This window comes from Sciurus carolinensis, chromosome 14 (assembly GCF_902686445.1).
Source record: "Sciurus carolinensis chromosome 14, mSciCar1.2, whole genome shotgun sequence".
Lineage (NCBI taxonomy): Eukaryota > Metazoa > Chordata > Mammalia > Rodentia > Sciuridae > Sciurus > Sciurus carolinensis.
In genome coordinates, this window is record NC_062226.1 from 35,037,479 (window position 1) to 35,051,764 (window position 14,286).

General features: G+C 33.4%; 1 protein-coding gene across 1 annotated transcript in view; it reads right to left on the reverse strand.

Moving 5' to 3' along the window:
- Positions 1-14,286, reverse strand: part of Dcaf10 (DDB1 and CUL4 associated factor 10) — a 50,261-nt gene that overhangs the window by 26,331 nt on the left and 9,644 nt on the right. The window contains exon 2 of the mRNA XM_047524269.1: positions 7,187-7,300. Coding sequence (XP_047380225.1) covers positions 7,187-7,300 — 114 coding nt within the window. The remainder of the gene's footprint in view (positions 1-7,186; positions 7,301-14,286) is intronic.

The following is a 14,286-nucleotide window of genomic DNA, read 5'->3' on the forward strand; positions in this document are numbered from 1 at the left end:
TTGAGTTGCAATTTCTCTATTTCTTAAAACAGGTATAATATCTGTATCACACAGGGACACTCTTTTAAGAATGAACAAAATAATGTATGAAAAGTGCTTCACAGAAGGTTTGGTTTACAGTAAGCTCTCAAAAAATGGAAGTTAGTATTATTAATAAGTAATGCACACTTCAACTCAGACACCAGAAGACCCTTCAGACCCTTGCTGAAAACTCTTAATTAGATATATTTCTAAACAAGCTTCAAAATTCATTTTTCTAATCAATAGATCAGAAGAAGCAGATTCAAATTCGTTGGTATGGGGTGCTGTGGCAGGCACACTGATAAGCAGCAAATGAAAGCTGATATTGATAAAGAACAAGTTTTAACAGCAGATTAGTCAAAGGTCATTTTGAGTAGGGGCAAACACCTTGACACAAGTCTATTCTTTTTGAGATAAGAAAAATTTAAATTGTAAAAAATTAGAAATATAGAGAGAATTATTAATAATACAGCAAACATCTGTGATACCCACCACCCAGCTTTATCGAATTTTAACATTTTGTTATATTTCAGGGTTTTTTATTGAATATTACAAACACAGTTGAAGACATTGTGTATCCCTCCCCAACCCCATTCCCCTCCCTCCCTCTCCAGAGGGAACCACTATCCAAAATCTGTTGTTATTCCCCATGAAGTTTTTAATATCATGAATTCATATATGTATCAATCAATAATTTATCATATTATTTTGCATCCAATTTATTTTGTAAATATTTAATGAGTACCCATTATGTATAAGGCACAGTTCTAGATGCTAGAATAAAAGAGGATGAACACATGCCTTCATCAAGCTCATGTTTGTAAAGTTTTCAAACTTTATATAAATGGTATCACACTGTATAATTTCTTTCTACAATCTGCTTTTCTGCCTTGACCTTACATTTCTGAAATATTTATCAGATGCTGATGCTTTCAGTTCATTTAACTGATGTATAGTATTCCATTGTAAAGTATACTAGAATTTACTTATGTATTCTCCTCTTGATGGACATTCAAGTTATTTCCAGCTCCTCTCTACTAATGATGCTAAAATGAACTTTCCCTTCTTTACACATCTTTGTTCTGGAGTGTATTCTCTTAAAAATACATAATGATCTTCAATTTTACAGGATATTGCTATACTGCTTTTCAAAGTAATTTTTACCAATTTATACTCCAATAATATCTAAGAGTTCCTATTTCTCATCATCTTTGCCAATACTTGGTATTTCTTCATTGTTATTTTATTTCCACAACTAGTAAGTTTTAATATCTTTCCATATTTATTTCTCTTATGTGATTCTCTATTTTGCTGTAGGGTTATTGTCTTATATATTCTAGATATTAATCCTTTCTTGATTATGATATTGAAAGTATCTTCTACTAGGTTGTACCTTTTCATACTGTTATCTACAGTAAAATTAGAATGAAGTCTTAAAAAAAAGAATGAAGTCTTAAATCTTTATGCAGTTGCACTTATCAATCCTTAATGATTTGTGCTTTTAGTGTCTCAACAATCTTCTCACACTTAAGACACGAATATATTCTAGACTTTCTTCTAAAGCTTTAAAGGCTTGCTTTCATAATTAAGTCTTTAACTGGAAGTTATTTTCACTTATGGTATAAGGTAGAGATCTAATTTTATTTATATATCCAAGTCTTATATATTTTATATATTTAAACCTTTTTTATTTTTCTTCCCATCAATTTGTAATGCCTCTATCACATATAAAATTTTCATATATCCACAGGTCTGCTTCTAAGAGCTCTATATTCTATTCCACTGTCAATTAATCTATCCCTGTCCTAAGACTGCATTTGATACCTGAATAGTGTGATTACTTTCATCATCTGTTTTTTTTTTTTTTCCCCTTTTTCTTTTCATTTTTGCAGTACTGAGGACAGAACCCAGGAGTGCTTTATCATTGAGCTACATCCCAAGTTCTTTTTATTTTTCATTTTAAGATAGGGTCTTGCTAAGTTGCCCAGGCTGGCCTTTAACTCACCAAGGCTGGCCTTGAATTTATAATCCTCCTTCCTCAGCCATCCATGTTGCTGGGATTACAGCTCTTATTCCCATCATCTTAAGTCTTCCAAAAGTCTCAGTAATTCTTGGCACACTGCTGCTCAATATGAATTTTAAAATTAAAGCTTTATGAAAAACTCTGTTGAATTTGGACCCTACACATGCATGCATAATGGCCTATAGTAAGATAATCACAGAGATTTTTTCTGACATTACTTTACCCAATGCCAGTATAGATGAACAGAGTGGTTTATTTATAAGACTGCCTTTATGTTGAAAGTGAACTCTTTGGTGTCCTAGTCTTATGCAGAGTTTTCTACTAAAATCCTTATCTTGAACTGGCCCTAGAATTAATTCTCCTGTTCCCTGTACTTCTCATACTTGTCAAAACAGAAGTTTTGAGTTTTAGGGTTGCCAGCACTTGGCAGATACATCTAGGCTAAAAGCTAGCTAAATACCTATTTAATCCTTTGCATTCCTGCTTCCACTTCATTTTTGAAGGATTCTTTTCTTTCTTATCCATTCAACTATATATTTTAAAATATACGTGTACACACACACACACACACACACACACACACTTTATCCAGCACTGGAGTTTTTAGTAGGAAAGATTATTTAAGATATTTAAAAATCTTCTACAGGCTAATTTTTCATCAGCTCAATTTACAAGTATTAGAACTGTATTAAAGCCAGGCACAGTGAGTGACACTCACCTGTAATCCCAGCAGCTCAGGAGGCTAAGACAGGAGGACTGGGAGTTCAAAGCCAGTCTCAGCAATTTAGTGAGGCGCTTAGCGACCCAGCGAGACCCTGCCTCTAAATAAAATACAAAACAGGGCTGGGGATGTGGCTCAGTGGTTAAAAAAACTATTAAAATCTCTCACTATAAACTGACACAGTGACATACACCTATAATCCCAGCAATTTCAGAGGCTGAAGCAGGGGAATTGAAAGTTCAAGGTCAGTCACAACAATTTAGAAGACCCTGTCTCAAAATAAAAATAAAAAGGATTAGGGATGTAGCGCTACAGTAGAGCCCCCCTAGGCTCAATTCGCAATACCAGCAATAAAATAAAATACTCTTATTATGATTGTAGACTTAAAACTCTTTAGAAGTGGTTTTGCTCTGTATATTTCAAGGCCATGTTTAAGGTACATAAAAGTTCATGACTATTGCATCTTCTTGGTAGATTTTTCCTTTTATGTGTATTGTTGGTTTATCCTTATTAATGCCTTTGTTCTTTCATCTGTCTGATACTGATAATCTCCACTAGTTTTCTTGTTTTGTTTCTGGTTAGTTTTGGTATCTCAAAAAAGAATACGTAATGATTTCAATGCATTTATGTTTACTGTGAATTATTCCTATTTTTGGAATCCTTTCAATTTTCTTTTTTTTTTTTTTTTGGTATCAGGGATTGAACCCAGGGGAGCTTAATCACTGAGTTACATCCCCAGTCCATTTTTTAAATTTTAAGATTTTGGGACAGGATCTTGTTAAGTTGCTCAGGGCCATGCTAAATTGCTGACACAATTTATTTTCATCATTGTAGGGTTTTATTCATTGTATATATTTAATTATGCATTAATTTTAAAGCATCTGAAATTACTTAACACTCTTATCTTCTTCCTAAATATGATGAAGGCCTTAATATATATCATCTTCCCACTGAACAAAACTAACCCATACATTTAATCTATTTGTTGTCACTGCGGCTAGAGGTACACTATTCATTTTGGTAGCCAATACACACATGATGAGAAAAATGAAAGTAAACTAACTTACTATTTTTTATATTTGATTACATGTTAAAATGATAATATTTTGGACATTTCCAGTTACATAAATTATTAAAAATTAATGTTGTCTTTTTATTTTTTAAATAAAATTTTAAATGAAATTTAAAATTACATGTGGCCAATATCACATTTCTATTGAATAGTGCTAAATCTAGAGGTTTGGCTTTTTTACTGTTGTCACAGTATGGTGATAAAACTCATGGCTTTTTTTTATAGTACTGGAAATAAAACTCACGGCCTTGCACATACTAGGGAAGCTCTCTTCCTACTGGGCTATATCCCCAGCTCCAGTTTTTTTCTTTTCCTTTCTTTCTTTGAGATAGGGCATTGCTATGTTGCTCACAGTGGTCTTGATCTACCAGGCTCAAACAATGCTCCTGTCACAGTCTCCCTTGTGGCTTGTATGAGCCTGCTCAACTATGCCTGCTTTGAGTTTTAGTTTTAATTTTGTTTAAATGTACCCCTCCAAAATCTCTAAATTATATTTTTATGCTATTAATAACATTTAACCTAATTTAAATTATTTCATGTGGATTTATAGTTACTTGGATATAATGTGGTACACAACAATTATTTTGCTTCTCTGTAATCAGGATTCTAGTTTAAGTGACTTTTAAATTTTTCTCTTGATCTTTGATATTTCCAGTTTTAGCATAACCTGTGGATTTATCTTTATTTAACTGGCTTGGTCTAAAGCTAACTTTTTTTTTAAATATATTTTTTTAGTTGTATATGGACACAATACCTTTATTTTATTTATTTTTATGTTGTGCTGAAAATTGAACTCAGTGCCTCACAAGTGCTAGGCAAGTCCTCTACCACTGAGCTACAACCCCAGCTCTAAAGCTAACTTTTGATTTGAGGACTCTGGTTCCTCTCTAATACTAAAAATTTTATGCCATTATAAAATTAGTTTTCCATCAATCCCTGAATTTTTTTTCTGCAATCCTTTATATACATTGAAGTCTCTCAGTTAATCCTTTTAATTGCTTGCATTTTAAAATCTTTTTTTTTTTTCCTGTTTTCTGAGTGAAATTTTTAGTACTATTTTCAAACTCACTAATTTGTTCATCAATCATATAAAGGGCCAAGTTTATCTCATCTATTGAGTTTTTTATTTTTAATTTTGGTGCTAGGAATTAAACCCAGGGTCTCACATATGCTAAGCATGTGCTCTTGCTCTGAGCTTTACCTCCAACCCTAAAATTGGGCCATCTCCAAATATACCCCTGCCACTCAATGATAGGAACCTAACCTAGGGCCTTGTGTATGTTACATAAGTGCTGTACCACTAAGTTACACCTCCAGTCCCTCTTCCCCTTTTTGAGTTTTTAATATACCAACTACATTTTAAATTTCCAAATATTCTAGCTGGTTCTTTACTACATTAATGTGTTCTTGTTTAGGCTGTTTTATTTTATAACTTTGAGCTCTCTTTAATTAGAGATATCCTTTACATCATTTCTTTGAGCATCCTAAAAAAGGGCTTAAAGTTTCTCCCAATCAATGGAATACTATGCAGCTGTTAAAAAGAATAAGATCATTCCATGTATACTAATATGGAATGATCTCTACATTCAGTGAAAAAGACAAGGCATATAATAGTATGTGTAGAATGCTACCATTTATATAAAATATATGTTTGTATATATTTATATGCTTGTACATGCATAAACTATCTCAGAAAGGAGAGCAAGAAACTGGTAATAGTGGTTGCCTCTGGGGAGGGAAACTGGGTGGCTAGGCGACAGAGGTGGAAATAGACTTACTTTTCACTGTTTACCCTTTTGTACCTTTGAATTTTGTACCACGTGCATGTATTACCTAGTCAAAGAAAAAATAAATAATTTATTTTTTAAAATAAAGCCTTTGTTGGACTACTCCATAAAATTAATTTCATCCAGAGATAATGTCTGTTCTGGTGGTTGACTCTGTTATAATATTAATTTCAGATGTTTTCATGAATTTTGGAGTTTTGGTTATAGGCCAGAATAGGAAAAGTTTTTAACTTTTTTCTCTCTGTTTTCCTATTTAATGTTTTTAAAGTTGTCTCCACTTGGCCATCTGAGGTCCATGTCTATAGCCAGGGTTTATAATGACATTTCAGGGCTCCAGTTTCAGGATGATATTGGAAATATCACATATAACATTCAGTTACTAATGGAATAAGTGGCTTCATTCAATTCTTGTTGATGAGGCTGTTTTTATCAGTTAAAACCAATAGTGCCAACTAGTAAAGAAATTTTGCCTTTTTCTCAGCCTTCACAAATGAGACAGACATTTCAACTAAACCTGTAGTGATACTGACTCTGGTTCCTGCCTTACAAAAAACTTTAGCATTTTAAATTCTTTTACCTGACTGCAACGAAACCACTAGATATCAATGTTAGAATGAAACCCAGCAGGCCTGTGGTTTCAGCCCTGCTCAAAGCTTTGTCTGTGCTCCATTTCTAACCCACAGAAATGTTTATATTGTTTCAGAACCTGATTATATTTTTTGTGCTATTTAATTTTAATTTATCATTCTACAAGTTTGGAGCAAAAGGGTTACATCAAAATTCAGTATGTTACCTGGACTAGAAGTAATTTCCTCAATTTTTTTATTTGGTTTTTAGAATATTAAAATAGTTATAACACAATCTCATTTCACAAAGTTTAGAAAAGAGAAAATTAAGATAATCCACCCATTCTAACTAAACTACTATTAGCACTTTAAAGCACTTCCTTTTAATCTTTTTCTTCTGCATCATTTCATATTTACACAATTTTATCATCATTTTAACCTATATTATCCCAAGCATTTGTCTATGATGCTGTGTAGTCTCTACAACCCTCATTTTAATGACTGCATATTAATCAACCATACTGTTCAATTGTAATTTACTTCCCACATTAATGAGAATTTAAGGAGCTTCCAACAATGCTACAAATAAATTCTCTATGCATGTTTCTTCCTCTCAATCATTTGGACTTGAGGGGTAGTGGTGTGGTGAGAGATGTTAAGCAACAGGACTGCCATAATTCTACACAGATTATTAGCACAAAGGCATTACAGGACTAGCATAATACATGGCGAGGTTCATAATGATGGTTTTGATATACAAAGAGGAAAGAACAAAAAAATGGAAGTGAACAGTGTATTTCAGAAAAATTCCAATCCAAAATAGATAACAGTAAATTTTTATAATTAAAGGAATAAATGTTATAAGGAATTAGAATCACAATTTACACACGTGGATCATTTAGCACTGAGGGACAAGGCATGACATATTTTCACTAAGGTCTAAAACAGTACTTTGAGTCACGCTAATCAAGTTCACTTTTTTACTTTAATACTGACCTGATATTATTTACACAGTCTTCATGAGCTTCAGAAAGAGTTTTTATGTGCTTTGAAGATATAGGGTCAAAAAGCAGAACTTCAGTCTGTTCACAAGCAACTGTCAGCACTGACCTGAAAACAAGTAACACATTTCTCTTGTTTAGTTTTCTAGCATTTTCTGGTTATTCATATTCACATCCACCTTGAGCAAGAATACTAGGAAATGGTACTCTCTCTCTCTTACATGTGATGGAATGTAAACTGGTAGAGCTTATGTTTACAAAGTACCTGCAGTACTAGTATATATCAAAATTTTAAATATGCCTAATTTTTGACGTGGCAATATTTTCTGAGAATTTAAATCAAGAGAAATAATCATTTATAAATACAAAGAAACATATGAGACATGCTTCACTGTAAAAGGGAGAAATTGAAAGTAATCTAAATGTACATGAAAGATAGCATGATATGATATAAGCCATGGTATGTAATAGCACTCCTCCCTCACCCATAAGAAATACATTCCAAGACCCCCACATTGGATGCCTGATAGTACCAAACCCTATATATATTGTTTTATCCTATACATATATACACCTATGACGAAAAGTTTAATTTATAAATTAGGCACAGTAAGAGATTAATAATAATCACTACAAATAAAATGTAACAATTCTAACAATATGCTTTAATAAGTTATATGAATATGGTCTTTCAAAATTTATTGTATTGCACAACTTAGCAATCTTAGCAGATGATTTTTTTTTTTTTTTTTTTTTTTTTTTTGGTCTTTCCTTATTGAGAACTTTCACCTTTTTACTTAAAGGCCCTTTTTTTATGGTTTCTCACTGTCATATCCAAATTGCCACTCTTGCACTTTGGGGGTCATTATTAAAATCAGAGTTACTTGAACACAAGTACTGTGATACCATGACCATCAATCTAAGTGACTAATAGATGGGTGGGTAGTACATGCTGTGTGGATGCTGAGGACAAAGGGACCATTTACATACCAGATGGGACAGAGATAGTTAATGTGAGATTTCATCAAACTATGCAGAATAGTATAAAATTTAAAACTTATGAGTTGTTTATTTCTGAAATTTTTCATTTAATCTTTCTGTACTGTGGCTTACTATGGGTAACTCAAAACTCAAAAAGTAAACCAAGGATTCAGGAAACTAACATACCACACAGAGGTTAAAAAGAGGTACCTTTATCTGGATATGAAAGAACTCTAAAAGACATTTTAAAATAAAAAAAACTAGTTAAACATGCATATATGAAAAAACTCAGTGAAAAAATATACAACCAAATAATGTGTTTCTTCATTGGTTTTCTATAATATATTGAAAAAGGTCTGGCTTATATCCAACCAGGCCAATCAGATACAGTTAAACTTATCAGTTTTTTCCTTTATAATTTTTAGTTTTCTTCCTTCAGGCCTTCCCTATTGTAAAGTTACAGTTTTACAAACCTTTTATGAACTTCATTTTGATTTGTGAAAATCCAATGTCTTATTTAAAGTTTCAGTTTTCTGTGGGCACTGCTCGTTCAGATTCAGATCTAGCAAATGAAATCCTAAGTCTTTGAAGCCTCAAGTCTTCCCAATTTACAGTACCAATAGGGCTGGGGAGATAGCTCAGCTGGTAGAGTGCTTGCCTCACAAGCACAAGGCCCTGAGTTCAATCCCCAGTACCCCCCCCCCCAAAAAAAGATACAGTACCAATAATGGATTTTTTTTTTTTTTTTTTTTTTTTTTTTTGAAACAGGGTCTTGCTAAGTTGTTGATACCGGCCTCAATTTAAGATCCTCCTGCCTCAGCTTCTCAAGTCCTTAGGATTACAGGTGTGCACCACTCTGCCTGGCTAGTGAAAATTTATACACACAAGATGGAAGTGCACAATACAGAATTTTAAATAGCTAAATGTTTCTATTGAGAATAAATTTTTAAGATACAGTAGGAGGTAGAAAAACCTCTACTAAATTGAATTTTTTTTCTATATTTAGTAATCATGTAATTGTCCTTTAAAAGGTGTCAGCAAAAACTCTTTTATGAGATATCTAAACTTCAAAGTTTAATAATACCTGAAGGATTTTGCTATGGTTTAAATGTGTTCTCCAAATTTCGTGTGCTAGCAACTTGGTTCCCAATGTATTAGTGTTAAGAAGAGCGACTTCTGGGAGGTGACTGGATCATAAAGGCTCTGTTCCCAAGAATGGATAAGTCCATTCATTAACAGATTATGGGTTATCGTAGGAGTGGCTGTTATAAAAGTGAGTCTCTCTGGCATGCTTAGTCTATTTCAACACATGATGCCCTCTGCCATGTTCTGATACAGTCAGAAGGTTCTTATTAGATTCCAGCACCAAGCTCTTGGAGTTCTCAGCCTTTTAGAACCATTAGCTAAAGAACTCTCTCTCTCAGTGCTGGCGATTGAACCCAAGACCTTGCATGTGCTACACAAATGCTCTGCCACTAAACTACATCCTCAACCCTTACAATTCTAGTCTTTAGAAATTACCCAGCTGTAGTATTTTCTGTAGCAACAGAAAATGGACTAAGACTTTTGTACTAGTTGATCATAAATAAAAATATTCAAATTAAAATATATAAATTTAGAAGATATGTCAGTAGTCACTTTTTTTTTTTTTTTGGTCAGTCAGAAGAGGCATGGAAGGAACTTTCCCAAATTTTGTGCATAAGATTCCAGGAGATTCTTAAACACTGTAAATAAAAGATCTATAAAGTTGATAGTTACTGTTTTAAACTAGTTATATTTTTATACATGGTGTGATATGTATTTTTTTTCTAATAGAATTTGCTCCAATATCAAACTTTACACTTCTCTCGTTTTTGTCATGTATTAAGTTTTGGTTCTGGATTCTATATTGTTTTCTCTGCAACATCACACTATCTTTGTTTCTAAAAGTTTTAGAATATATTTGCCATATGGCAAATCAAGACCTTTTCATTGCTTTATAAACATTTTTTCTTGATTAATATACTACTTTTCCCCCAAATGAATTTTATATATAGCATGTCAAGTCCTACTAAAAAATACTGCTGGGATTTTTTAATGGGATACAGTGACTGTACAGATTAATGGGGTAGCATTTATAGCAAACAATAATGAATCACCTCATAGTGCAATAATGCATACCTTCCCACATATTCAAGATGCTCTCAGAGTTTAGAAGTCTTTGGACACTGGACCATCTTTATACACTTAGAATCAATTTTTCAAAGTATATACACATAAAATTCTGCTGTGGATTTTGAGATTGCATTAAATCTACAGAAAAATTTGGATAGAATTGACATCTTTACTGAAGGGTTATAAAAAATAATATTTCTGCAAGATAGCCCCAGAAGAAAAACAGAGAGAGGTGCAGCTCAGGAGGAGGGAGGGGAAACTAGCCAAGGATTAACCTCCCAGCAAATCCTTTCCTAATAACAATGGGCCCTAAAGGAAAGGGGCAGATACTGAATGCAGGGCCCTGAATCTTGACCTTCCCCCATGGCGAATTAGTACTAAATGGAGGCACAGCAAATATTGAAACTCTGGAAATCAATGGATCCCAGAGAAAGTAAAATAATAGGCAATATTTGAGTACTCATCCCTTGAGATCTGGACTCCTATCGCCCCAAATGAGTTTTGACCTTTTTACAACTACACTCCTCTAAGTTAAAGTTTTAACCTGTGCAACTAGTCCCTGAACTGCACATCCACAGCTTCCAATGATTAAACCATCCTCATTGTACCGTATAAAACCAAAATCCCCTCTGTAACTGACAGGCATTTTCACATCTGGAAAATGAGCCCCGACAGTGCCTGAGTCCGCAAATGAATAAAAGGCTTCTCTGAATCTGTTGAGGCCTGCATCCGTCCTTTTGCACTTACATTTACAATGCAGTCTTCTAATGCACAAACAAGAGTGTCTTCTGTACTTCTTTCAATAAAATTTAATAACTTTTTCCATCTGGGGCATACTATCTTATTAGACTTATTCTTGGCTACTTGGTATTTTTTGGATGTATTTGTAAATGTTTTAAAAAATTCTTTGTTTACTGCTGGTGCATAGAAATACAATGATTTTAAAAAAATTATTTAGCCACCAATCCTGTTATAGTGTTATCTGTAGATTATTTTAATTTTTATTTGTCAATAATACAAATAATTACTTTGTTCTTCTTTATACTTTTTTTTCCTCTATTTTTCCTTGCTATACTGAGTAGGCATTTCAGAACAATGCTGAATAGAAATGTTAATAACAGGCACTCTTCTGTTTCTGATCTTCAAGAATACATTTACTATTTCACTATTAAGTACCATATTTGCTCTAAGGTTTTTTGTTGTTTTTGGCATATTGTTTTAGAAACAGTTACCTATTACTGGGTATGAGAAATACAAAGTCTGATGGTCCATTTTCAGAACACAATATTTAGCCTTAAATGTAAAATTACCTGGGATATAAGAAAGGCAGCTGTAGGGGCAAGCAGAATGTTACCAGTAGTTAACCCTGGACTGCAAAAATTCACAGCCCCTGGACAAACAGAAGGTAAGAGGGAAGGGGTCTGTGTGACCAACAAAGATAGACCAGTAAATGCCAAAAGGCACTCCTCACCCCCACAAGAAGGCCTCCCAGACAGACGGGTGGAATAACTAATGGTACACTTCACCAAATAACCCAACAGGAGACAGTAAAATCTCGGTGAAGTTCTGGGAAGTCTGTATAACCCATCATTCTCAGCCAATGAGGAACAGAGGAAGGGACCTCTTGTGCACTAGGAGATAAAATGCTGCTCTGGGTGTGCCTGATCACCTGATCTTGCGAGGATGTCAATAAGTGTCTTGCTTTTTGCTATACCACGCGTCTCAGTTTATTCTTTGGGTTTGGGCAGGTGAGCCTGTTTTTCACACTGAGTAAATTCTCTTCTACTTCAATTTTGCTAAATTACATTTTTCATGAAAATATGTTGTATAAAACATTTTGTTTTTAATGAAATATCCCTATTTTCCCTTTAATGTTTATAAAGTGACAAATTATTTTTGAATTTCAAGTCAACCTTTTATCTATGACATTACTAGATTCAGTTGACTAATACTTTCCTTAGGTCTTTTCCATTTGTTCTTCATTGAGACTGCACGGTTATTTTGCTTTTTCATAAAGTTCTTGTCAGGTTTTGGTACAGAATTTATGCTAATATGAACAAAAAGAGTTGAAGACTAGGCCTTGTTTTTTCACACAGGACAGTTTGTGTAAATTGGAATTATTTATTGTAAGTTTGATAGAATTTGTCTATAATATCATCTGGACCTGAAATTTGTTTTCAGATAAGATATCTAATTAATGATGTAGTTTTAGTGATTATGAAATTATTTGGGCTCATTTTTTACTATGTCAGTTTTCATAGTTTCTAATTCCCTAGGAATTGGTCTGTTTCATTGAAGTTTACAATTTTATTGGTTTAAAGTTGTTCACAATACCTTCCATTTATTTTTAAGCTTTTAAAATTGAAGTACAAAATACATGCAGAAAGTTGCACAAAATATAAGAATACATTAGGTTTCTTTGTCAACAATCGTATCAACTATAAATAATTGCTTTACTTTTAAATATTTCTCTGATTCCTTGTTACACTGGCCAGACCTTTCAGAACAATGTTGAATAAAAATGTCAACTGCAAGTACTCTCATCCAGCTTGATCTTCCAAGACACAGTCAACACTTGACCATTAAGAACCATATTTGCTCCCCAGTTTTGCTGATTTTGGTAGATTCCTATTATTGGATTAAAGAAATTATCTTCTATTTCAATTTTACTAAGCTGTCCCCACTCCTAATATTTTCCCCCAAAAGTGGAATGTGTACCCAAAGGGAACACAAGCATGTAACCAACATCTAGGTCAAGAAATATGTTTATCAGTATTACAGAAGCCCCTTTTCTGCCACCTCTTAATTACTAATCCCTCTGAACTCCCCAAAGGTAACCACCATCCTGACTTCTAATACCACTTAAAAAAACTTTCAAGAAACCAAAGACTTCTTTTATGGCTGGCTTATTTTGCACAATATTATTTTATGAGATTCATCCATGTGGTGGCTAAAACTCTTACCTTCTTATTGAGTGCCAAATATACTACAGTTCATTTATACATTTTGTTGGTGGACATTGTGCTTCTTCCAATTATGAGAAGGTTGCTTTAAATTATCGCATATGTACTGCAATACACTGATTTCTATTGGATATATATTAGGGGTAAGATTGAATTATAGGGTACAAATGTGATCATGTATAAGATAGTAACACATAGTTTTACAGTGTTAAATTGTATTCTGATCTTTATTCCTTCTTTGGGTATAAATTTGCTGTTCTATTTCAAACTTTTAAAAAAATTTGTTCTAATTAGTTATACATGACAGTAGAATGCATTTTATCACATCATACATTAATGAAGTATAACTTCTCTTTCTTCTGGTTGTGTATGATGTGGAATTATACCAGTTGTGTAGTCATATATGCACATAGGGTAATAATGTCCCATTAATTCTACTATCCTTCCTGCCCCCATAAACCTCCCAAACCCACCCCGCTTAATCCAAAGTCCCTCTATTCTTCCCTAGCCCTGCCCCCTTATTGCAATTTAGTATCTGAGTATCAGAGAAAACATTTGAGTCTTTCATTTTTGGGGAATGGCTTATTTCACTTAGCATGACATTCTCCAGCTCCACCCATTTACCTGCAAATGCCATACTTTCATTCTTATTTAAGGCTGAGTAATATTCCATTGTGTACATATACCACATTCTTTATCCATTCATCTGTTGAAAGGCATCTAGGTTGGTTCCGTAGTTTGACTATTGCAAATTGAGTTACTATAAACATTGATGGTGCTGTATCACCGTAGTATGCTGATTTGAAGTCCTTTGGATATAAACCAAGGAGTGGGATAGCTGGGTCAAATGGTTTTATTCCAAGTTTTTTCCCATAATGGTGGCACCAATTTGCAGTCCCACCAGCAATGTAAGAGTGTACATTTTTCTCCACATCCTCATCAACATTTATTGTTGCTTGTATTATTTCAAACTTCTTGAGGATATTTACTTGGTTTG